The sequence below is a fragment of the Rhineura floridana genome, chromosome 13 (assembly GCF_030035675.1).
Source record: "Rhineura floridana isolate rRhiFlo1 chromosome 13, rRhiFlo1.hap2, whole genome shotgun sequence".
In the NCBI taxonomy this organism is placed as follows: Eukaryota; Metazoa; Chordata; class Lepidosauria; order Squamata; family Rhineuridae; genus Rhineura; species Rhineura floridana.
The window spans coordinates 15,039,207-15,065,531 of NC_084492.1; the positions used below are offsets into that span (position 1 = coordinate 15,039,207).

At 44.0% G+C, this 26,325-nt stretch overlaps 1 protein-coding gene and 1 pseudogene across 1 annotated transcript in view; both read right to left on the minus strand.

Annotated features, from left to right (window-relative positions):
• The window catches only part of VAT1L (vesicle amine transport 1 like), an 81,310-nt gene that overhangs the window by 33,782 nt on the left and 21,203 nt on the right, over window positions 1-26,325 (minus strand). Inside the window, exons 3-5 of the mRNA XM_061594685.1 lie at window positions 25,389-25,604; window positions 9,067-9,209; window positions 2,886-2,989 (exon numbers count right to left, since the gene is read on the minus strand). Of these exons, the coding sequence (XP_061450669.1) occupies window positions 2,886-2,989; window positions 9,067-9,209; window positions 25,389-25,604 (463 nt within the window). The remainder of the gene's footprint in view (window positions 1-2,885; window positions 2,990-9,066; window positions 9,210-25,388; window positions 25,605-26,325) is intronic.
• LOC133369509 (5S ribosomal RNA) lies at window positions 14,441-14,558 on the minus strand (annotated as a pseudogene).

Genomic DNA, 26,325 nt, shown 5'->3' on the forward strand with positions numbered 1-26,325 from the left:
TGAAACAGTTATGTGTGTGTGTGTGTGTTGTATGTTCCAATTGTGTTGGAAGATGGGAAGTAAGCCAACATGCTTGCTAGGCTAGGCCTGATGATTCTGGGGAGGCTATCCTGGTATCCAGACAGCCTCCCACCGGATGCAATGCCAATCTCGTCATGGGCCTTTCACCCACCATTCACAGGAATTGGCAGCTGTCTGGACACCCAACAGCAGCAAAGGGTGGTGGTGTTGTCATTGTCAAATGCAAATGAGAATTGAACTCCATGTGTGTACTCTCTGGCATATATCTTCAAAGCCAAGTTTCCTTCTGAAGGATTCTTTCAGAGATAGAGGGGGTCTTCTGCTTTGCTACCAAGAGCATCCTTTGTTTATAAGGGGAAATTGGTCTCAGAGCCCAGAATCATTAATTCTCTTAGCAGGGAAAGGTGCTTTCCCTTCACTGCCAAAAGGATCCTTTGTGAGGCAGAGAAGTGAAATCCTTGGGAGTTTGTTTGTTTGTTTGTTTATATCCTGTCCTTCTTCCGGCAGGAGCCCAGGGCGGCATTATGTGGTGTTCTTTTTTTGGGGGGGGGATGGGAACAAACAATGCGACAATCAGGGCTTCTGCTAACCCTTTTGGTACCCTTCACAGGGCCTTTGTTTCCCTTCTGCCAAGCTTTGCTACCTTTCTGCCCCTGTCTTTCTGCCCTCTCTCAACAATCTTCTCCTCATCTTCCTCCATGGCTCAGTCGTCAGGGTACTGATCCGGAGTGATTGGTGGCTGCATTCAAATATAGATCAGTGTCTCCCAATTAGGGATGGAACAATCTGTCCATTTTGCTTCTGTCAATTTCTCATTTTTTAAATCTTAAATTCAGTTCTCATTTCTGCAGCAATCTGCAATTTTTTAAGACAAAAATCCTCATGGAAATTCTTCAGCATTTTAGTGCGAATCTCTCCAAATATACACATGCTTATATGCAATTTTGACCTAACATACACATTATTGTAAGCAATTTCTCCTAACATAATGCAATTTTATGTTATTTTCACCAATATATCAATATTTCCCCCTAATATATGCATTTTTGTAAACATTGGTTGAACTATGTTGCAAAATTTGGATACATTCAAATTTTGAAGGTGTGTCTCAGTGCTCATATTGTTTCAGAAAGTGAGAATTTGATACATTCAGCTTAAAATGTGAACTGAATCAAATCTGGAGTTGCTGCCAGAAGTGTGCCTTGAGATGGATCCTGAACTGGAGCAAAAAGAAGACATGCCAGTCGATATTTATGCCAATCCTGGCCAATTCAAAAGCTTCATAGTGCCTACTAATTCACAGGAACTCTCAATCCCCAAAGGCAGCCTTCCCCAAGCTGGTACTTCGGACTACAATTCCCATCACTCATGACTTTGTATTTCATTGTTGCAAACCGCCTTAATATTTTTGAATTATGGTTTAAGTAAGTACAGAAGAACATAAGAAGAGCCCCTCTAGACCAGGCTATTGGCCTGCATCTAGTTCAGCATCTTGTTCTCACAGTGGCCAACTAGATGCCTATGGAAAGCCTGCATGCAGGACCTGAACATAAGAGCAGTCTCCCCTCCTGCAGTTTCCAGCAATTGGTATTCGGAAGCATACCTCCTCCAACTATGTAGTAATAGTAAATAAACAAATGAAAGTATCATTGGCCCTACTCAGAAGAATGAGCAGGCAGGCCCCCAAACACAGTAGGACTGGCCTATCTTATTCTGAAGTAAACGAAGTAATACACATTACCGTCTAAAGATGGGACCCCCCATAAGAAAGAACATAAGAAGAGCCTTGAAGGATCAGGCCAGTGTCCCATCTGGTCCAGCATCCTGTTCTCATAGTGGCCAACCAGATGCCCATGGGAAGCTGTTAGCAGGACGTGAGTGCAATAGCCTCAGCTCCACTTGTGATTCCCAGTAACTGGTATTCAGAGGCATACTGCCTCCAGCAGTGGAGGTAGAACATAGACGGTTAAGTCCAAAGACTAAGATTATCTAACTGTACCATCACAGTCTAAGTAATAGTTCACTGGTCTAAATCAACACTTCTTACAAAGATCCTGGTTCCTCAGCTGATGAGGCTTCTTGTTCAAATTCCATAATCTGGGCTCCTTTGGGGAGGAAGGATAGGATAGAAATTCAATTCATCATCATCATCATCATCTCTGGACCCCTCCAGACATCCTTTTTATTGCACATTCACAAAGATCTGTGTTCATGATGCTATTGGAGCAGTCATATTCAATCCTGTTTCCAATGCTTTTTGCACCTGCAAAAGTTTTGGGGCTGTCAAACGACTTCATTTCCAATCAGTGCATTTCCTGTAACTTCCTGCTGGAATCCCAAAACTTTTCATACCACAAATGTTCTGGCTCTTTTTTTTTTTTGTCCTGCTTTTGTTGTGCTATAGCTCCTCCAGACAGCATATTTTGTGGAAGAACTGGAGAAGCACTGTAGATTAACTAATAAAGCAAAATAAATCTACCGCCCTTGTTTACTGCACTATCCTTTCACAATAACCATTTTGTAAGGGGATAAAGTCTTTGCAAAATGGCTCAGAAGAGGCATAGAACCTCCTTGAGCTCCTTGAAGGAAATTTGGGATATTATTATTGTTGTTGTTGTTGTTGTTGTTATCATTATTAGCAACAGCAACAACAACAATAAGCATTTGTCCTCTGAGTAGACAGACTACCATGATTGTCTATGCATACTCCATTATAGCAAAGTTCTGAGGTGCTGTCATCCATTTTCACAAGGTGTGACACCACAGACCAATACCATTGGCCACCTAACTGGAGTTGGCTACCATAGAGTGGCAATCGCTTGAGCAGATCAGAATCTATTTGCCACAAATTGACTTTCACTCACCATACAAAATGTAAGTCCCAAGTGGTTTGAGAAGACTGAGACCTTTGCCTGTATTTTCCCCACAAAGGCAATCCAGGACGATGTCTACACCATCTGCAGAGATTCTAAAAAAGCAAGAGAGAGAAACTTTTTGTAGGATGAGGCTTGCTGTCTTTAACCCTGTGGACTCCAGAACATTTTCACAGGAGAAAGTAGACAAACAAATGATTGGAGGGGGGGGAAAGGGGTTGCACACAGCTAAGTCATGCTCACAGGAGACCCACTGAAATAAATGGGTGTAATTGATTTCAATGGGACTACCCCGAATAGCAGTTAGGTGGATTCAAATACATGGACTACAAGAAGGAATCAATGGTTCAAATACTCCCACCACAGCCTATTCCTAAGGGACAGACACATGAATGTGCTGAGGGCCACAGATGCAGCACTTGCCTATGGGGACATTCCACATGGCTTTTGCTTCATTTACATGCATTGGCCTTATACATATGCATTGTCTGGAATCTATGGCTCAGACACCACATATGTGATTACATTGGCATGGATCTTCAGATAAATGAAGGAGGTTCAATGAAGAAAAGTTTTCTTCATTGAACCTCCTTCAATGAGGAGGGCTCCCAACCTTCTGGAGAGGCTCAGGTGACTGGACAGGACCAGAATTTGTCCTTCCATGAACTTCTTTAAGGCCACATTCACACCATCCATTTATTCCACTATTGTCCCATTTTAGACAATCATGGCTTCCCCCAAAGAATCCTGAGAAGTGTAGTTTGTGAAGAGTGCTAAGAGTTGCTAGGAGACTCCTGTTCTCCGGTCTACGTTAAATTATCTTAGGATCTAAGCAGGACAGTTTCTCTTTACTGATCTTACTGGACTGGCAAATTAACTCATTTTCTTTACATAATGTGACATGGAACAAATCCTCTGAATGCTATTGTTTTTGTTTGTTGTTACATACAAAAATGAAATTATATGTACAAGTAAACCTGCGCACATGATGCAAGCATTTAAGGAGCCACAAGAATGCTTATGCAGATAAATGGCTTCCCTGTGGCCTGTATTACAAGTCAATCAGGCCAAATCCAACATATCTGGAAGATAGCTCCTTTTCTCCAAGTCCTGCAGTCTAGATATATCAGGCCAATTTAGGTGATGAGACTATAACTGGCAATTAAGAAAAACAAACAGGAAGGCTGAAACTCCACATTGTTAACCTCTGCTGCAGACTACAGAGGAAGCAGGGAGATATAAAGTCATTATTTATTGTTATTACAATTTTACATGGCAGGATGTGAGCAGAGGTCATCATTACAGAAGTAAAGATCAATGAAGGCCCTGTTTAAGGCAGTATGTGAAAACAACAAAAACAGGGATTGTGTGCATTTTAAATTAATAAGTGACTGTAACAGCATGTTAGTAACAACTGATTAAATGGACTCTTAGACACCTGATTTGCATGATCCCCTTCCTATGAGGGAGGTGAGCCTGTGTGATGTCGTGGTTAGGGCAGGGTTGGCTAACCTACAGCTTGTGGGCAACAGATAGCCTCCAAAAGTTTTTTGTGCCCCCCAATACCCCCCAAAACCTATCAATATATGGAATACATACACACATATATATTAAAACCACATTTTGTTATGCCTATGGGCTCCTGCTATGATGCCATGCTGACAAAAGGGTTTTGTGGTTCCACAAGGTCCCCTACTATGATGCTAAAATATTTTTGTGCCCCCACCATTTAACGATTTAATAGATATAGATACTCACAAGCACATTCACATGGGTCAAAGTGATGCCAAAAGGTCTTTGTGACCAACCCCACACCCACTCTAAAAGCTATTAATGAGGAGTGGGGAGACCCAGGTTCTAATCACCACTTGTCTATGAAGCTCACTAGTTAACCTTGTTCCAGTCACTCTCTATCAATCTTACCTACCTCACAAAGTTGTTGTGAGGATAAACAGGTGGGAAGGAGGAACATGTACACTGCATTGAGGAAAGTCAGGTCATAGATATAACAGTAAATGTGTGCAAAGGTTGGGATCTACATGAGTGGGCAACTATCTGGTACATCCACATCACACCACAATGCTACCTGAATGCTTTTCCCACCATATGAAAACTCTTGCTGGCTTAGTAAATGTCTGAGCTGGCTTTTTGTAGTTGTTGTTGTCATCATCATCATCATCAATAGAGCTTCCTTGGAGACCCTCAAGAGATGGGGAACTTCAGTTCAGGGGCCCACACATAGCCCTCCAAGCCTCTCTTGTCTAGCCATTAGGATTCCCCGTAGGCCATATTCTCTTCCCAAGTCACATCCCTCATCAGCCCTTTGCACCCTCCTTGAGTTTATTCCCATGGCTAGTTGGTGTCCTTGAACAACAACAATGCTTCTTGCTTGTCTGGATGGAGGATAGTGTTTGTGTGTAGAAACCAGCCTACTATATAAAGGTAGCATTTACATTTGTTGCCATACCCACTTTTTACTCTGGCTCTGCCTACCACTGGTAGGAAAGGAATGTGGTCCTCAGTCTGGAAAAGGTTCCCCAAATCTGCCTTAAAGGGGAGAAAGGCAGGGTTCCTAAATAACTATTTCTGATTTTGTGATTCTCAGTACTAACCAAACTGGTGAAACCCTGGCATGAGGCCAATTTTGACTGCACTCTGCAATTATAAACCATACTTGCGTCACTGACCATAGCAGTTATAAAAGAAATAATTTTTTAAATAGCTCATTTTAATTAAAGAATTATGAAAACCATTGGTGCAGTTGTTATGGATAATTGTACCCTCGGGACACTGAAAGGCATAAGGTGTAATAAACATTTTTTAATCCATGCAAGAAGCATGTATTTCAGACAGTAAGATACTGCCTGAAATTGGCTAAAACCACCTATAGCCACAGCACAGGCTAAACTTTGTGACCTGAAGGATACATTATTTTTCCTTTTCTCTTCCAGAAACCAGAAGAGTAGGTAGCACTAGTGGCATGATACAGGTAAATATGGAATATTACAATGAGAAAATTCTGTAGTATTACTAAGATGTGATACGACAATGATAAATTATGATGCACTGTTTATAAAATGTATTTATATTCTGCATTTTCGGCCTAAAAGGGACCCTAGAAATAGGGATGGATGAGAAAATTGATTCAGTCTGCTTTTTAAAGTGAACCAACCTAATTACTTATCCTGACTTAGAAGCAGATCAGAATGTGACTTTCAATTGGATTATGCATTTCTCCGGATTTTGCAGTGTAGTTTTGGTTCAAACAGCAAGCACAAAAAATGCACATTTTAGGGAGATGCATTGGGAAGCATACAAAACTCATATTTCAGGGGATGATTGCATACAAAACAGGTACTTTAGGAAAAAATGAGTACAATTTAAATACAATTTTTAACAATACACACACACAAAGGACAGGCCAAACTTATGAGCATATGTGAAACTGACACAGAATGGAAATTGGCTGATTTGTCCATCCCTATCTCAGAGTGGCTAAAAAATATGTCTAAAATATCAACTCACATTATAATTCAATAAATAGAATTATGGGGGTTTTTATTAACCATCCCACCAACCCATGAAATTGGGGGGGGGGAGTCAACAGCAATGGAAAACAAAATGTTGAAAAGGCAGAAAATATTCCAAAAGCAAATCATAACCAGAGGCTAGAAACAGCATTAAAAAAAAACATGCACACCATTAACCATTCTGGCTGGGGCTTATGTATCTGGCATTCAACAACATATGGAGGGCTGTAGGTTCCCCATCTTGGATCTAAACACACAGAATGAAGAAGATTGCTAGACTTCTATGGGCAGTGAGTTCCATAGTATAAGTAATGACATGAAGCGAAACTGGTTCTGAGTCTCTGTCCTTTGCACCCCACAAGATGGAAGGACATGCAAGAGGGCCTTTTCTGATTACTGTAGTCTACAGTAGATTCATGTTTTTATGCAATGGCATCACCAAACTCTTTACTATTATATGTCCTGTGGCATCTCATCATCATATAAAGCAGACAACCTGCCCAGTTCTGGCAGTGTTCGCTTAGAGTCAAGCCAAGTCAAAAGGCAGACAGGACCAGGACCTTGGACAGCTCTGAGTGTGCCTACTAAGGCACCTTTGGAGGTGTTGTCTCTGTGTGGAGCTACACCCATCTGAAGCCTTTTGAAGGCTGACCACACCTGAAGTATGGTATGCTGTGCCTCTATGGAGGAGCTGGCTGGCTGGTTAAAGTGCTCTCACATTATTTTGTGGTCTTTGATTTCTCTGGGGCTGGGCAGATAAGAGACTCATCTTCTGAGTCAGAGGATGGTGGCAAGACTGTGTCCTCTAGCCGGGAGGGTTCTGAATTAGATGCCTGTGGTCTTCCCCTGAGGAAATGAGCTGAACTTCATCCACATCAGTGTCTTCCATCATGTACTGTAAAGTACCCAGGTTGTGGGTCATTACACTAAATATCGTTGCTCAATATGGACCACTTGACAGCAGGAGAAATGGGACCACAGTATCAAGAGTGAATATCCCAAATTTGCAATGCAAAGTTTGCAAATCATGAGAAAAAGAAGAAAAATTCCTCTTACTTTGGCTCTGGAGATTTCAAATGTTCCGTCAAGAAATAACATCACATCTTTCTGGTTAGGCTGAGAATGCCATAGGGAGAAACCAGCATTCCTGGCCATTTAGCTCAATGGAGGTACTTGCTTGCATTTAAACAGGTGTCAATTGGATTTCCCAACCCTTTTCATCTTGCTCTGCTGAAACAACCTTATTGAAAGACATAATCCTTTTTAACTTTTATTTTTTTGCCTGCATAGAATTGCCTGGAGCAATTACTAAGAAATGTAAGCTAATAATATCCTCTTTTGATGAGGTTTCTCTTGTAAAAGAGTGATGACTAGCCTTTCCTTTCAGAAACTGAGCAAAGCACAAAATAACTTTTAGTGTAGACATAATCCTCTTTAGAGCCAGTTTGCACAATACATTTGTCATCTTTAAGAGCAGCCCTGAAGCTTATGTAAGAAACATGGGGCACAATCCACTCTTGACACAGACCTTCTTTGCTACCTAACGCAAGGGACTCATTCTTGGAGCATGAGTTATTTGCAAGGCACAAACTCAGAAGGCTACATGGGGATATGGAAGGGGCACACAGATAGTCCATTCTCTACTCCAGTGGTGGGAAACCTTTTTGGTCCAGTGGGCCAGGTCTTTATCTCCCTCCCGCCCCCACAGGTAAACTTTGACAGATGGTTGGACACCCACCTGTCAATCATCTGAAGTCGTAATGATGTCAGGTGACTGATAGGTGGATGATCCTGCCCACCTGTCAAAGTTGACCCATGGGGATGGGATGTAGAGTATGCATCACTAGCGCAAGGAACGTGGTGGTGAAGCAGCACCCAGCAGGACTGAACTCTCCGCTCAACAGCTAATGAGTGAGGGGTTCAATTCTGTTGGCTGCAGGGCTCTGTTTTGTCAGCACACTCCCTGCAGGGAATGTGCTGGCAAAGCAGCACCCAGCAGGGTTGAACCCTCTGCCTATCAGCTGATGTCATCCGGTGATTTCAACTGATGGACAGATGGGTGTGGTTTGGGGAAAATAGCCTTGCTGTCCAACTTAGGACCCTCTGATGGGCCAAGATTGGCTCACAGGTCATAGGTTCCCCACCCCTGCTGTAGTCTCTTGTTGCTCAGCCTGCTTGAGTGCCTGTCAATTCATATACATAAGTTGAGAAAGGGGGAAAGCAGGTCTCTACTGGCATCCTTCATACATGGGAACTGCATCCACAGTGCCAGTGCATCGCGCTCTTAGCATGGAAAACTGCGGGAGCTGAAAGATAGTTAGCAGTTATTCTGTGGCCATCATGGAAGCTGGAACAGCTGATGCCATCATCCTGGGATTTGCTGCAGTGATCTACCAATTCATGTATTGTGTTGCTCCAAGCAAATGTAGATCCAAGTTAGGCTGGGACTGCTCGCATTGAGAAATAACTTCTTGTGTACACTACCCCTAAATTGAAGGATTTGGGCATCCTATATACTACTGGTGTACTTATTCTTGGAGTGCAGATCCTTATGTAGTCAAAACAGCACCATCTACAAACATTTTTGTCAGCACCGTGCTGCTTTTTATAGTCAAGACACAAAATAAAACAAATCCGCTTACTTTTTCACTTCTTGGACGTAATCTGCATTTCGGTCAAAGAGGTGGGTTACCGAATCTTTGATTGCCTCATGCTTGAAGGAGGAAGCTGTTCCAAACACGGTAATGTTGGGGACTGTTGAGCAGAGCTGAGCAACAGCTTGTCCCTGCAAATGCATCACTGTATTAGCCATTCTGACAAATTAAGTCTAACATTTGATTTTTCTGTTTATTCATCCTTATTTTAAGGAACCAGACAGGACGTACCCCTTTTTGCCACGCAGGATTAGAAAAAGCCAGCCTTGTAAATAAGCTCACAAAAGTTAGTAGCCCACAATTCTTGTTTTGATTTTACTAGCATCCTCAGAGGCTAATAGCTTACATTTCCATGATGGTTGTAGAAGAGGAGAAGTCAGTAGCGACTGTTGTGCTGGAGCCACCAACACCCAGTAGTGTCTGGTGCCATGTGGAGGAGCCGCCAACACCATAATCGCTGCAGCAAACCTGGATAGTATTGGGTGGCAGTGAGTTTGGGGCTGTGCAGATGTAACTACAGAAGCATTGGATTGGCTCTGTATGTGAGTCTGCACAGCCTTGATGTTATGGCCACCCTCCCCTGCCCCAACACAACAGGCAAGTTTCAGTTGTGTGGGTATTGAGACAACAGCTCCACCCCACTGGCCCCATGGCCAACACTGAAACACAGGATGCTAGCATAGGAACATAGGAAGCTTCCTTATACTGAGTCAGACCATTGGTCTATTGACTTCACTGTTGTCTACACTGACTGACAACAGCTCTTCAGGGTTGTTGTTGTTATATGCCTTCAAGTCGATTACAACTTATGGCGACCCTATAAATCAGCGACCTCCGGTAGCATCTGTTATAAACCACCCTGTTCGGATCTTGTAAGTTCAGGTCTGTGGCTTCCTTTATGGAATCAATCCATCTTGTGTTTGGTCTTTCTCTTTTTCTATTCCCTTTTGTTTTTCCCAGCATTATTTCTAGTGAATCATGTCTTCTCATTATGTGTCCAAAGTATGATAACCTCAGTTTCATCATTTTAGCTTCTAGTGATAGTTCTGGTTTAATTTGTTCTAACACCCAGTTGTTTGTCTTTTTTGCAGTCCATGGTATCTGCATAGCTCTCATCCAACACCACATTTCAAATGAGTTGATTTTTCTCATATCTTTTTTCACTGTCCAGCTTTCACATCCATACATAGAGATCAGGAATACTATGGTCTGAACGATCCTGAGTTTAGTGCTCAGTGATACTCGTAATACATGCCCTGGTCACCTCTCGATTGGACTACTGTAATGCGCTCTACGTCGGGTTACCCTTGAAAACGACCCGGAAATTGCAACTTATACAGAATGCAGCGGTGCGCTTACTTACCAACAGCCGCCGCCATGATCACATTACGCCGGTGTTATTTGATCTACACTGGCTGCCGGTTGTTTTCCGGGCCCGATTCAAGGTGTTGGTATTAGCCTTTAAAACCCTGTACGGTTTTGGCCCAGTTTACCTGAAAGAGCACCTCCACCGCCACCAATTATGCCGCCCGACCAGATCAGCCACGCAAGGCCTTCTCTCAATCCCACCAAGCAAAACAGCTAGGTTGGTGGGTACTAGGGAGAGGGCTTTTTCTGTGGTGGCCCCCACTCTCTGGAACTCCGTCCCATTTGATCTCCGACATGCCCCTTCCCTGGATGTATTCCGCAAGGCCCTGAAGACGTGGCTATTTGAACAGGCCTTTGGGATGGGTTAATCTCCATGATTTTGTCATCTATTATATGCTGTATATGTAAATGTTTTTATAAATGTACTGATGACTGTCCAGTATTTTATTTATTGAGATTAATGTGACTGCATTTGATACTATTGTATTTTATCCCATTTTAATGTATGTCGCTGTGATGTTCCTATATATTAGTGTATATATGGTAAGTGCTGGTTGTTTAGAGTATACATGGTAAGTAGTGAAAGAGGAGGGGGAGTGAATGGGCAATAGAATGCTTGATGATTGGCTGAATGTTTAAAATGGCTGACAGTATAAATGAAAGGATGACAGGTAAATCTGGGGGAATGTGAGGTGGTGAATTGTGGAATCTGGGGGGAGAAGAGAAAGAGTGGATTGCTTGGTGGGGTTTAGAGAGTTGTTTACCAGGAGGGAGGTGGAGTTCGGATTAGTATTGAGTAAAACCATATGCTTATGTGCCTTAAGAAGAAATCTTGTTAATCTTGTTAGCTTTGTTATCTGTAATAAATACTTAATTTGGTTTACCAAAGGCCTGATCCTTGGCTGGGGTTTCACAGACCAGAAGGGAGGGTAAGGTAACGACCAAGGCTGAAGGGGAACTGTAACAAATGGTGGCAGCGGTGAAGAGAATAACAATACCAGTATTCAGAGTCTCTGGGAATACTAATATTGGGACGTTACTGGGGGTTGCCTAGCAGGGGGATCTGTTGAGATCTGTGCTAGAGCGGGGAGAGAAATCATAAGAGAGAGCGGTCCGGACTGGTGGAGTCCCTGGTGGTGCCTAGAGACAGGCAGTAACCACGAGCAGGTAGGAACCTGACAGGGAGAGCCAGGGAAGGACGCCTCACAGTCGCCTAGAGTGGCTATCTGCCAGATAGGCGACACACAAATTAAATATTATATTATTATTATTATTATACATCTTTGCATTTGAGGACCTTTTCTAGTTCTCTCACAGCTGCCCTACCTAGTCCTAGCCTTCTTCTCATTTCTTGACTATTGTCTCCATTTTGGCTAATGACTGTGCCAAGGTATTGAGAATCCTTGACAAGTTCAATGTCCTCGTTGTCAAGTTTAAAGTTACATAAATCTTCAGGGTTACAAGCAGGAACCTCTGCTAACCCTACCTGGAAATGCTAGGGCTTGGACCTGGGACCTTCTGCATGTAAGGCAGATGTTCTACCACTGAGCTACAGGCCTTGCCCAACTAGACTAATAAAAAACTCTTGCTTGCTACCAAACAGTCTGGTGGAGAAGAGAGAGCTCAGGGACAGGTTTCCTTTTCTCTGCAACCAGCACTGGAACCATGGAGGAAGAGGAACGGAGAAATGTCTCCATTTCTCTACCCCCAGCCCACACACTCATCTGCAAGGAATTCCCAATTGCCCAGAGCCGTATTCACAGGTTACCTGTGAGTAGGGCATATCTGTGGACAGCTGAGTGGGGTCACACATATAGCCCCCTCCCCACTGTCGGGTCTTCTTCCTGCAATGAAGGCATGTTGCACATGGTTGTCTGCAGAGAAATATTAATGTGTGCAAGCATCTCCTTGCACATATGAGCTCCAGGGAATTGAGACGCCTGCTTATGGCTACCAGCAACGGTGAGGAGGCATGACCTGGGAGAGTCCCAAGGGCTGGACAGAGCTCAATAGAGAGCTGGAGGGCTGCTTTCAGCCCCCAGATCTGAGGCTACCAATTCCTGTTATATGCAGCCCACCTGACTCAGCATGCAGCACTTGTGCAATGCTTCCAAATGCCATGTTGGAGCCGCATCTCTTTCCCATTCTTAATCATCTTTAAATTATGCCTCTGGACGGATAGCTGACAATTATAATATTCACAGCTACAACTGGCATCTGTAATGCATCATAAGGTAAAAACATGAACTAATGGATAGAGACACTCCAATGAGGAATTCTGCTTGTTTTAATGGAAATACTCACAGTCACACCTTGGGCTGAATGGGGCCTACTTAACTAGGGCTGCATATACACCATACATTGAAAACACATTATTTCCTACAAAGAATCCTGGGAAGTGTAGTTTACCACTCAGAGCTGCAATTCCCAGCACCCTTAACAAACTGCATTTCCCAGGATTCTTTGGGGGAAATAATGCACTTTCAATGTGCTTTCAATGTATAGTGTATACGCAGCCTAGATCAACCATTCTTCTATATCATGGAAAAATGGGATCGAGTTTTTGAAGGGTGACCTTTGTGTTGACTGTAACAATAGGACTATGGGCACGTCATTATAATTGTATAATCGCAAGCATGGTCAGCGATATGTCAGTGCAAAATAATAAATGGCAACACCTAACCTAAGCAAGAAAAAGGCAAGAGAAAGAAAGTATTGTATCGAAACTGGAGGTCAAATTACAGCTATAAGGTAGCAATCGATGCTTCTGCATGAATCTCTTTTTGATTTTAGCTCCTGGGGGAGATGACATTCCCATTTAAAGAAAGGTCAATGGTTATTCTGAAAACCCCTGGCTGCTTGTCTCCCATGCAACCACTATTTATATTTAAATCAATCAAAGTACACATTAATTGTATTCATGCAATTAACATTAAACATCTGATTTGGCCCTTATAATTTGTTTATTTATTTATTTATTAAATTTATATCCCACGCTTCCTGCAGTAGGAACCCAGGATGGCAAACAAAAACACTAAAAACACTCTAAAACGTCTTAAAAACAGACTTTAAAATATATTATAACAAAACATCTTAAAAAAATCTTAAAACAAAACATCTTTAAAAACATTAAAAAAAAAGTTTAAAAACACCCTAAGAAGCATTTCCAACACAGACACAGACTCGGATAAGGTCTCTATTTAAAAGGCTTGTTGAAAGAGGAAGGTCTTCAGGAGGCACCAAAAAGACAACAGTGATGGCCCCTGTCTGATATTTAAGGGGAGAGAATTCCGAAGGGTAGGTGCCACTACACTAAAGGTCCACTTCCTATATTGTGCGGAACAGACTTCCTGATAAGTTGGCCCTTAGGCTGCAATCCTAACCCCCGTTACATGGGAGTAAGCTCCCATGAATTCAGTAGGACTTTCTTCTGAGGAGAGATGGTTGGGATTGTGCTGCTAGTCCTCAATGAATTCTGCAGAATTAAAGTGACTTAAGATCAAGCATTCAACCCTTCATTGACATCTGGGTTGAATTAAGTACCTGGGATCTGTAATTTAAGTGGCCAAATTAAGACTGGGCCAAATATCCCCGCCAACGTTTGCAGGACCAGCTCTTCTCCACATTTGGATGTTGCACTAAATCAGGGGTGGGGAACCTCAGCCCCTAGCCCTTAGGACTCTCCCCAGGCCACACACCCTTCCCCAGCCACACCCTCTTTTCCCAGGCCATACCAGGCACCAGCCTTGCTTCACATCTCGCTTGAGTGTTTTTGCTTGTCTGGAATGCATTCTTGAATGCTGATAATGTCTATTGCTTGTCTGAATGGAAGATAGAGAATGGTGTGAAAATGTGTATAGAAACTACCCTACTGTTGTTGTTGTTGTTGTTGTTATATGCCTTCAAGTCGATTAGAACTTACGGTGACCTTATATATTCATAGGGTTTCCATGGTAAGAAGTATTCAGAGGTGGCTTACCATTGCCTTCCTTTAAGCCTACGGCACTTGGTATTCCCAGGTAGTCTCCCATCCAAGTACTAACCAGCCTGCCCTTGCTTAGCTTCCATGATCAGATGAGACTGGGCATGTTCAGGGTAGTATGGTCATAGACCAGCCTACTGTACAATGGTAAAATTTATATCCATTGCTTTACCCACTCTCCACCACTGGCATGTGGCCCTTGAAATGCTGCCCAGAAGAAAATGAAAAAGGTTTCCCATATGAGAATGGTAGAGCATATGCTTTGCATGCAAAAGGTCCCAGACTTAAGTCCCTGGCATCTCCTTGGAGAGCTAATATCTGTCCAGTAATACTGATCTAAATGGACCATAGTGTGGCCATTTCCGCATTATCAAAAAAGAGGAAATGCCTGGGGGAAATGACAAAAGAGGACAATTTGCATATAATCTGCATATGCTAATTTATATGCCTAAATGCAAATCTAGAAATAACTACTATAATTTAAATAGAAATGCAATACCCAGTGGTGGCTGATGGCTCCAAGTCAGTGGTGCAGTGAAATCCGCTCTGGGTTTTAGTCTAAACTTTCAAGAAGCTGTCCAAGGTACTGAAGCTGCCACTGACCTCACCATAGTGAGGGAAACTGTGATAATCTGCTCTGTCTGCTATCCAGGTGGCAACTGTTGATGGGGCAACTTCAAGGTCCCTCCTCTTCCTCTCCCTTTTTAGGGTCCTTTATCTTTAAACCTGATGGACCAGGCAGCCCTTCAAATAAGGGACTCTTTCAAATAGAAGACTGCACTTTGCACTTCAGGGAAAGAACTGTCCTCTGGAAAGTAGGACACATGACATGGGGAGCTGTTGCCAATCCATGTAAGCAGTGCTGAGCTACACGGACCAATAGGCTGATCTCGTATAAAGTAGCTTCTCATGTTCCTAAACGTTATTGCTCTTGGAACATGTATGGGTAAATAAATTATTACTGTCACAAGATTTATTGCTGATCCTAGGTCTGAGCAGATTTCCTGATTGCACATACATGGGTTCTGTTCAGACCTTTAGGTGAAGGTGTGGAGGTTGGGACTCATAACAGTAGGCTAGAACCCTAGTCCCTTTGTGTATTCATGGAGCCAGTGAAAAAGCCCTATGTACTCTTCCTTCTTCTGCAATCAGTTGCCCTATAAGCTTCAGCCACAGCGACAAAGGAGCAACACTCCCAATGCTGGATTTAGGAACAAGCCATTGTGTAGGGCCTCACATTATGAGGGGCCTCTAAATACAATGGAGATAACTATGAAGTTTTATTCTAATTGAAATCGCTTTGGCTTAAATAACCTTCCAGATAAAATCCACCACCAAAATTCTGACCCCTGACCTCCCCATCCCAATCCACACCGAGTCCCATCAACTTCCGTCCAGGGCTACTGGACTGCTTGCATCATCCACAGGTTGCCCAGCCTCATCTCAGACCTCAAGAGCAGACAATGGGAGCTTGCCTACCAACACATTCTAAAGTCCCATTCTACACTAGGCATAATTTCCACTAATCCCCTCCTTGCCACTTTCCCACCACTTTCCCCCTCTATTTTTATGGTATGGGGCCTCTGAACCTTGACATGGCTTAGGGCCTCAGTATGTCTTAATCCAGCCCTGATCACACCAATGCTCATCCTGCATGGTCAGTGATAAGGGCAAACTCAGGTGACGGAAGTGGAGGTTAACCAAGTGTTTCCAATTAGCTCACACAATGCTTAAGAGCTCCCATAAGTGGTGTGCCAATCAAGGCCCCAAACACAAAATAAAGCATCTCAAAGGCCAAGTAGTATAATCAATGCGGTGTACTGTGATTTGCATTGATTTCCTCTTTTCAGACAAAGCAATAAATTAGAATGAAAGAACACACAGGCCTTTCAAGGTTCTCCTGGCTAGAAGATGGATGAGTAAGGCTAGTGCATGCTCACCCAAAAAATCAATTGGCCCTTTCAAGCATTTGTTATCAACACTCAAAACCAAGGTTTGGAGTGTGTGTGTGTTCAAATCCTGTTCCCAAAGAAGTGTGTGCATGGGGGAACCTCACTATGGGGACAGGGAAGGAGTGCAGGCAGCAAGCAACTCTTTCAGAAATGAGATTTGTCCTTCTTCTCCAACTCAAGAGAAGTTATATTTGCCATGCCACTTTCTCCCCCATGATCATGGGACTTGACATTCAAACCCATGATCTCTGACACAAAAGGATACTAAGTTGCATCTAATGGTAGTTCTACTATGATTGAGAAGATTCATTGAAATTAATGGACATGACTAACTTAGGTCACCTCACAGCAGGCTGCGCCCACCTCAATTCTGTTTGGAAGAATTTCCAGCAGTTTTACTTCTGGAGCCCAGCTCAGGGGTCGCCAACCTTTTCAGGTAAGTGGGTACTAGAACTAAGAGAAAGAGTAACAAAATAGCTATTGTGGGAGGCGTGGCATAACACAAAATAGCTGCCACATCTAAAAAAGAAGAGACAGGACCACAAAATGGCATCGGCAAGTCCCAGTCACCTCCCCCCATTTGCAGAAAAAGGCACTTGCATCATCTGCCACCACATTCACTCACAGAGGGAAGCTTTCTGCATCTCTCCTTTGTTCAGAACAGAAGGGAGGGTGGGTGTCCAGTCCTGCCATCCAATCAAATGTGGGTAAACTGACATAAAGGTCAGGTGGGCTGCTCTGCATGTTGGTGTTGGTCCTCCTGGCTTGCCGTACCAGGAAGCTACTGAGTTGGCCCTGTGCTTTCCGTTTTAGTTCTATATTGCCAACAGTAGTCAGTTGCATGGCCATTTCTTCGGTGAGTCTTGTGTCACTCAGCATCTTGATGATGCACAAACTGTGTGACACACAATGAGGATGGGATCCCCTGAGGCACACAGAGTGGCTCCTTAATCCCAGGCCACTGTGCGTGCTGTGTGGAACATGGCTTCCCACGGCCATATTGAAGCATTTAACTCTGCATGCCCCAGCAAGTGGGGAAGTTACGTAGCAAGACTGGAGTTTTATTTGGCAACACGTAGGCATTACAAACCCCAAAGTGCCGTGTATCATTCAGTGACTTTGATGGCCACTTAGGAATGCAGAAAAAGAAATGCATTACCAAGAGGAGGACACCAATTTGCATATGCAAATTTATATGCATAGATGTACATTTTAAATTTATTACTATCATTTAAATAGAAATACATCACACTGTAGTTGAGAGGAGTGTGACCAAGTGACTTGTGTTGCTCCTCAGGTTGCTATCCAGATGCTAACTGTTGATGGGCACCCTGCTATTCCTTCTTGGCATTCTTTATTTTTAAACTGCATTTGGACCAGGCAATCCTTCTAACAGGTGACTGTAAAACAGGACACATAACCAGCTTATCAGAGTCTGTGGGGCTGGCACCTTTGACTTAGCTCAGGCCCTCCTAACACCAGTAGGACTTGCTAATTCATTGGGTTACTAGCCAACAATAGTCATACTCAGAACAGATCTATTGAAACTAATAGACATAACGGACTTAGGTCCATTAATTTCAATGGGTCTCCTCTGAGGAGAACTTAGCTGGATACAACCCATTGTGTTTTCTGTGCATGGGTGTCCAAATCCCACCCTCATTGCCAGTATTAAATATCATGAAGGCCTCAAAGAGGGTGCATCACCAACTAGAACTTTAACAACAAGAGAAAATGCTATGGAGCAGACTATTGCTGACAATAGAGGACTGAACTCTGAAAGCACAATACCCGAGAGCTGAGCTGGGCACTCCCTGCCATGGCAAGCTACGAGGGCCAACATGCCACAGTGCCATTGGAACACATAGTTCAGCCAGCCAGGCTTGCAGTAGAAACTGTGTGCTGCTGATGGAGGAGGAAAAGTGCTGGAGCTTTTCTGTCAGAACCCCCCTCTCCAACAGCAGGGATGGGGAATTTGTGACCCTCCAGATGGTTAACACCATCTGCAACACCTATCATTCCTCACAACTGGCCATACTGGCTGGAGGCTCATGAGAGTTGAAGTTCAGCAGTAACTGGAGGGCCACAGGTTCGTCACCTCTGCCTTAAAGACAACAACAACCAAGCAGCCACCATGACTAGATGTACCATTGGGAATATCCTGCCGGAGAGAAGGAATGCACTTCCCTATTCAAAGAAGGCATGGCTGGGACCAGAGAATGGGCATTCAGGCCTTGGTCCTGAGTCCAGAAAGATGCGCATGCTCAAAATGGCAAGGTAGAGGAGTGTTGTCTTATTAATTATCTTCATATGCCATCTTTCTTCCAAAGAGCTCAGGTTGACCTATATGGTACCCCCCGCTGTTTTATCCTCAGAACAACCCTGTTAGGTAGAACATGCCTGACCCAAGAACGCCAAGTAACCTTTATGTCTTCAAAGGCATCTGGACCTAGGCTTCCCAAGTCCAGTTCTTTGATTACACTATACCTGTTTTCTCAACATCAGAGAACTTTTTTTTTTTAAACCCTTTCTCTCATTTTCTTGTACTGCTGCAGGAAGGAAACAATAACGGGGGGCTCTACTGATACACTTTTGCTCAGGACTTCATGAAACCCAGAAAAGGCCTTGGCTGTGGCTTCCCAGATTTCAGATTTTTCAGAAAGCAAATGTGCAGTCAGATGCCTAAAATACTTTAAAGAGTGCAACCTGATTTTGCACTAATGGGAATGAAACAAGCACAACATGCCATAGGGGCCCCATTGTTTCTCTGGACGGGTCAGGAATGTCCATGACATTTGGGGACACAGTGGGTACACTTTTCCTCTCCTCCCCCAGGCATCCATGGCCCTTGAATCTATTATCAGGGGAAGTCCAGCAACGTCTCATCAGAAGCCATTCTCAAGTCTTGTTTTCCTGCATTATTCATAACAAACCTTATGTGCAGCTAAAGTTCTTGCAGTGGATTAATATGTGGAGAATTAGTGTGGGAGCCTCCAGCCTAACATTCTTGTGACTTTGCAAGCTGATTCTCTCTAATGCCTAGTTGGATGCCAACACCCCCAAAATAACTTCTTTATTGTTTAGATTTAGAAGTATGGCAGAGTGTATTTAAGAGTTGAAAGATTTTTTTTTAACTAGCTTTTAACCCATCCAGGTCTGCAATTAAGAACATGACCAGCCCTCCTGGATGAGAATGAGGATCCACCTAGTATCCTACTTTACAGAGAACAATCCTCTGCTTGAACAGCTGTCCGGTCCAAGTTCCGTTGAAAGATAAAGAATTCTGAAGAATGGAGAGCAGGAGTCTTGAAGTTGCCCATCCACAGTTCCTATTTACCCAGGCTTTTGGGTCTTAGCAATAGCAATTGCTGCCTTGGGCTCCTTCTGGGAGGAAGGGCAGGATATAAATTTAATAAACCAACCAACCAACCAACCAACCAACCAACCAACCAACCAACCAACCAACCAACCAACCAACCAACCAACCAACCAACCAACCAACCAACAATGTGGTATAATTCTGTCCTAGTTCAGGGTTCACATTTTAGAGGGACAGTATTTGTCATTTTTATTCTTGTTGACAGATGAACACTTTTATGATTCTTACATTTTATTCTTTGTTACGGATTTTAAATATTTGGTAAGTTCTGTATTTTAATATTTTGTAAGTCACTTAGAGACATTTTGGAAAAAGTGATGTAATGATAATGATAGCAGTAGCACCTGGAGAGTAGAGTACAGTGGGTAGGCGCACAGGTCACCTGCTCAAAGTCTTTCCCACTGTGATGAGATGCACTGTAAATTTTAGTAATTATACTGTATTCAACACTAGTTCTACTCAGAGTGGACCCACTGAAGTGAATGGACCTGACTAACCTAGGTTCATTGATTTCAGTGGGTCTGCTTTGAGTAAGACTTAGTTGAATGCAACTCTACATTTGCATCTACACACATAAAATCAGCATATGCACATGTTATGTAAATTGGCATCCTCTTCTTCAGTCTATTTCCTCCTCTTTCATGATGCATAAAATGCGTACATTCTTTGGAATCTACTGTCAGACAGGGTGATACATGTAATGTAGCTTTGCACTGAATAGCTGATTTTTAACACTAAATAGCCCAGGCGTGGGGAACTGATTTCATTCCCTTCTGGGGATCCTTCAAGGGCCAGTGGTGGGCAGCTCTGGAGGCAAACATAAGTGGACCAACAAATGTAAGCATTACTTCTGTACAGTAGGCTAGCTTCTACACACACTCACACACCCTCTCCGTCCTCCATCCAGACAAGCAAAGGGCATTATCAGAGTTGAAGACCACATTCCAGCTAGGCAAAAGCACTTGGGGTATGGCCTGGGGAGAATTCCAAAGGTGAAACAGAGGACTGGGGAGCCACATTTGCCCCCCAGGGCCTGAGGTTCCCCATGTCTGAAATAGCCAGTGTGCAGGGTGGAGTTGAGGAAGGAGAAGAAAAAGGGATCAAGCCCACAGTGCGGGAGGAGAGAGGCTTCAAACCCAATGATGGGGAGCTTTATTCAGCCAAGGGCAACCTTCTGGGGGCCTCATGCAAAAGTGGGCAGAGTTATGAATGTGACTCTTACTTTTGTACAGCAAACTATTTTCTTCACTTGCTCACACACTCCCCTCTACCATCCCTCCTTTCAGGCAAGCAAGAGTCATTTGTCAGAGTTCAAGGGCACATTCCAGCCAGGCACAAAGCAAAGCTGGTGAGGGGCGTGGCCTAGGGAAATAGACCACGGCTAAACAGGCTGTGTGGCTTGGAGGTGAGACTCAAGCGCCAGAGAGAGAGGGCCACATTTGGCCCCCAGGTCTGAGGTTCCCCACCCTTGCTTTAACCCTTTCGCCTTGATTTAGCCGTGATTAAAACCAGACACTCCTATCCCCATCACCACCATGTTTTCTAATTCACACAGCACATAAACTATGGAATTTGCTCCCCTAAGAGGCAGTGATGGCCACCACTCTGGATGGCTTTAAAAGAGGGTTGGACAGATTCATGGAGGATAAGGCTATCGAAGGCTACTAGCCATGACAGCTATGCTCTGCCACCATAGTCAGAGGCAGTATGCTTCTAAAAACCAGTTGCGGGAAGTTGCAGGAGGGGACAGTGCTCTTGCACTGAGCTCCTGCTTGTGGGCTTCCCATGGCCATCTGTTTGGCCACCGTGACCACAGGAAGCTGGACTAGATGGACCACTGGCCTGATCCAGCAGGCTCTTCTTATGTTCTTATAGTGCGAGTTCTGCTTGGCACCCATTCATTAAGTGACCCTAAGATCTAGTGTTATGGGAGGGGAAGTTCTCTCTAGCCACTTTCCGTACAATATGTGTAATTTTTATAAACTTCTGCTGCCCTATGCCTCTTCCTCCAGTTACCTTTTCTCCTAAAGACTGGCTATCATCTTATCCAAACTTTCTTGGGAGTTAGTCACTTTGAACATAGTGGGGCTTACATCCAGGTAAATATGCATAGAACTGGGATGTGAAAGGTCCTTGGGTGGCATTCAACTAAGTCCTACTCAGAATAGACCCACTGAAATTAATGGACCTAAGTTCATCATGTCCATTAACTTCAATGGGTCTACTCTGAGTAGGACCAGCACTGAATACCATCCCTTAAAAGGAAGGTGCTCAAGTCTTTATATCATTTTGATTGCCCCTATTTTTCACCTTTTCTAGCCTTATGATATAATTTCTTCTTCTTTAGATTGGCAATGAGCACCATACAGAGTGTTCCAAAGGATCTGTCTCTTTTCCTTTCTTAATGCCTCATTGTTGAAGTTTCATTAGTGATTTCACTGGAGCAGAGATCTGACTTTTTCTCTGGTGCTGATCTGTGAAGCATCATGTATTCAAGTCAGTGGCTCCGAAACTTTTTCCCCCATGGACCACTTGAAAAGACCTTTTCTGATGGTCATTGCATTCCATAGAATTCAAATGGCAGGACTATAAATTATAACATAAGAAATCCAAGAAGCAATGCAAACACAATTAAAAATCAGTATGAATGTTTAACGTAGATATGCCACAGACCACCTCGTGGACCACTGGTGGGCCATGGTCCACAGTTTGGGAAACCCTGATTTAAATGGTAAAGGACACGTGAACATTAACAACAATTCTCCTGCGGAGTCTCTCAGCCCAATCTTATTTTTCAAAGCTCCGTGTTATTTGCGAACTCCACACTTCAGATTTTTTTCAGCAAGCATAAAACAGAGCTCCTCTGTACTGTACTGAGCTGTAATCAGATTATAAATTCCAGTTCTTTAGTGCTATAGCCCAGGAGGGGTCATTCATCTTAAACACGATTATTTGGGGCTAAAGAGATTTTGCGCTAAGATGATTTTCATCCTTGTTAGGCCAGTTGTAGCCTGCATGGTCTGGATTTTGGCAGACTGCAATGATGGCCCCCTAGACCTTCTCCCCCCAAACCTTCCAAGTTGGTTTTTTGGGGGGGGCTGTTAGGTACAGAAGAGGCAAACCTTTTTTTTTTTTTGGCTGGCGAGCTGAGCCTGAGAGCCTAGCCTTATGAATTTGCTTTAGGGGATCCTGCTTACAACCCTGACGGATCCATTCAAGAGCCCTGCAGTTTGGGCTCCTTGCATCTGGACCGAGGTCAAGGTCAGCATCAGTTTTGGTAGTTGTTCTCACTTTCTCCACCCCTTGTAGCTCCACCTTACCTCTTCACATGCTACCCTATTGTTAGAGCTCGGCCACAAGTAGGGATAGGGGAAATTTTTGATTCAGTTTACACTTAAAAGTGAACCTACCTGATTTGCACTTTCTGGAACAATACAAAAACCAAAACAGAGCCATCCTTCAACATTTGCACTTTTCAAATTGTGCAGTGCAGTTCTCTGGGCAAGCAATGAGTACTGAAATGCATACACTAGGGTAAGGTGTGCATAAAAACGTATGTATTAGTGAAAACAATATGCACAAAATACATTATACGAGAGAAAACTGCTTTGCAAAAATGTGTGTATTAGGCAACATTGCCTACAAAAATATGTATATTAGGAGAAATGTGACAAAATACTGATGAATTTTCATGAGCACTTTCTTTTTCTTTTTAAAAAAACCACAATTCCGCAAACTGCTGCAGAAATGAGGAGAACTGCAGTTAAGATGGGGAAAAATGAGAAACGGAGACAAATGGAAAAGGGCAGATTTACCCATCCTTAACCACAGGTAGGTACTAAGCAAGAGCCATAAATCGCAAGCCATTGGATGCTAATGTTGCCCAGGCAAGGCCCCAGCCTGAACAGGAAGCCTTCATAAAACATAGGAAGCTGCCTTATGCCTTGGTCCATGTAGCACAGTATTATCTACACTTGGCTGGCAACAGCTCTCCATGATTTCTGACAGGGGTCTCTCTCAGTCCTCCCTGGAGATGCCAGGGATTGCACCTGCAACCATCTATGTGCAAAGCAGTGCTCTCCCGCTGAGCTATACCCTTCCCCTGCTCAGGGGAAGCCGACAAGCAGTCTAGGCAGGAAACGTTACTCTGGAGGCCAGGAACCCTTTACTGCCCAGGCAACGCTCTGATAGTCAGAGCTGCTGTCTCACCATACAGGCAAGCACCCTACAAATCTGTATGTCAGGGGCGTCACTACTGGGGTGTGGAGGTGCGGCCCACACCCGGGTGACACCATGAGGGGGGTGACACCCAGAGCCGCCCTGCCCCGCGCCGTTGCCCGGCAAGGCTGCTCCAACTCCTCAGAGGTGGGCAGGTGGGTGAGACCGGGAGCAGCATCGGCAGGGCGAGGGCTGGGTGCTCCTCTGGTGTGCGCCCTCCCAGGGGCATGGATGGGGTGGTTGGCCTCGAGTGCGTGCGCGCACATGCATGCGCAAGGCCAGCCACCTCGTCCATGCCCCTGGGAGGGCGAACACCGGAGGTCCGCACCCCCACGCACTTCCGCTAGTGACGCCGCTGCTGTATGTTCCTGGTTCTAGCCCAGGAAGCTCTTGACACCTATATTGGAACTCTCGTATTTACATGGTGAATAGAATCCCCACGTTCCTGCTATAGCAGCACTATACATTAAAGCCCTCTTGAGACTTTCTGGAGCAAGCTCACCAACAACAGGGTTTCTGCAGCAACCTTTACAGCACAGTCTTACACATGTTTACTCAGAAGTCTAATATCTGGACACTTCAGATATGGGCTAGGGCAGGGGTTCCCAAACTGCTGCTCCGGGATGGACCGGAAGTGACAACTTGAAAGGGATGGCAGGAGGAAGGAGGAAGCAACTTGGAAGGGATGACAAGGAGCCAGAAACACATTGTATGGGGGAAGGGCTGTAGCCCAGTGGTGGAGCATCTGCCTTGCAAGCAAAAGGTCACAGGTTCAATCCCACTTCTCCAGGTAAGGGCTGGGAGAGACTCCTATCTGAAACCTTGGAGAGCCATTGCCAGTTTGTGTAGACAATACTGAGCTAGATGGACAGCTTTGACTTGGCATAAGGCAGCATGTTTATTGCAACGTGAATTCGCGGACTTCGCCTTGTAATTCAAAAATCACACAGCATCTAGCACAGTATATTACAGTTGCTACAACAGGCTGAAACATCATTAACTGGCCCCTCCAAGATCCTTGACAATTTTCAAAATGTTGCATGGACAAAAAGGGTTGGGAACCACTGGACTAGGGTTCTAAAAATAAACACAGTGATTGCTTCAGATAACTTTGGATATGGATCAGATATGGAGCATGGTTCTAAAAACAGAGGGATGCCTGTTCCTTAAATAATGTTTGTGCTTTGAAATCTGATCTCCCCCACTTTGAAAAAAAGATCACATCATGAGAACCAGTTACTGAGAGCTGCCACTTAATCAACACTTCTACACATTTGTGCTTATGGTTGTGCAGAGAGGATGCAAGTCAACACCTAACCGCCTTGATGTGTAGGAAGGTTAAGGTGAGATTTTGATAGCTGAGGTTGCACTGAAATTTGACACACAAGTCAAGTTATATAAGCCAACTTACCACTCCACCCCCTGCGGAATGCACCAGTACTGACATGCCTTCCCGCAAGTTGGCGACTTCAAAGAGCATCATGTACGCAGTTACAAAGTTCATAGGAAAAGCGGCAGCTTCGGAAAAGCTCATATCATCGGGGATTTTGTACACAAATTCTAGAGGTGTGCACACAACTTCTGCCCAGGCATTGTAGTTGACGAAGGCCATGACTCTGTCTCCAATCTAAAGGCATTTGAAAGAATCACATTCAGATTACAGCATGCAGGATGTCCTTGTGACAGGACACCTACAGAGAAACAGACAGTTTGACAGACTGCTGGTACATATGCATGTTTATCATTCAATGACTGCAACATAAAGTGATGATTTCTATATATGAATGGGCTATAACACCACAGGCACAGTTGCTCCCAATGGGATGCAGTTCACTCATTCATCTGCCGGTCATGAGGTCTATGTCTGGCATACAAGTGACATACATGTTGCCAGTGTAGTGTTCTCGGCTCAGAAATGTAACTTGGGAGTCTTAAGCATATATGAGGCAAGCGTTAGAGCAGCCAAATTATTGTCTGGCTTAGATTTCAATCTGTAGCTTGATGGTTGTTGGGTTGTAGATTTTGATCAGGAGAACAGCATAGGGCAGAGGTCACCAATGTGGCACCTGTGGTCGCATATGTGCCCACAGAGGCCTTCCCTAGTGCTCACCCCTTCCTCCACTGAAAATAGCAAGAAGTCTTAAAAGAAGGATGCTACTATAGCTAGTAGAATAGGTTGCAGTGTGTGCTTGGTGTGCCCACAAAAGTTTATTTGCTTTGCAAATGTGTCCACAGGCCCAAAAGGTTGGTGACCCCTCACATAGGGGATAGTGTTAAACACCAGCACTGCCTTTTCAGTCAAATTAGAGCCACTGAGCAAAAATATACATGTCAGGAAATCTAACCAT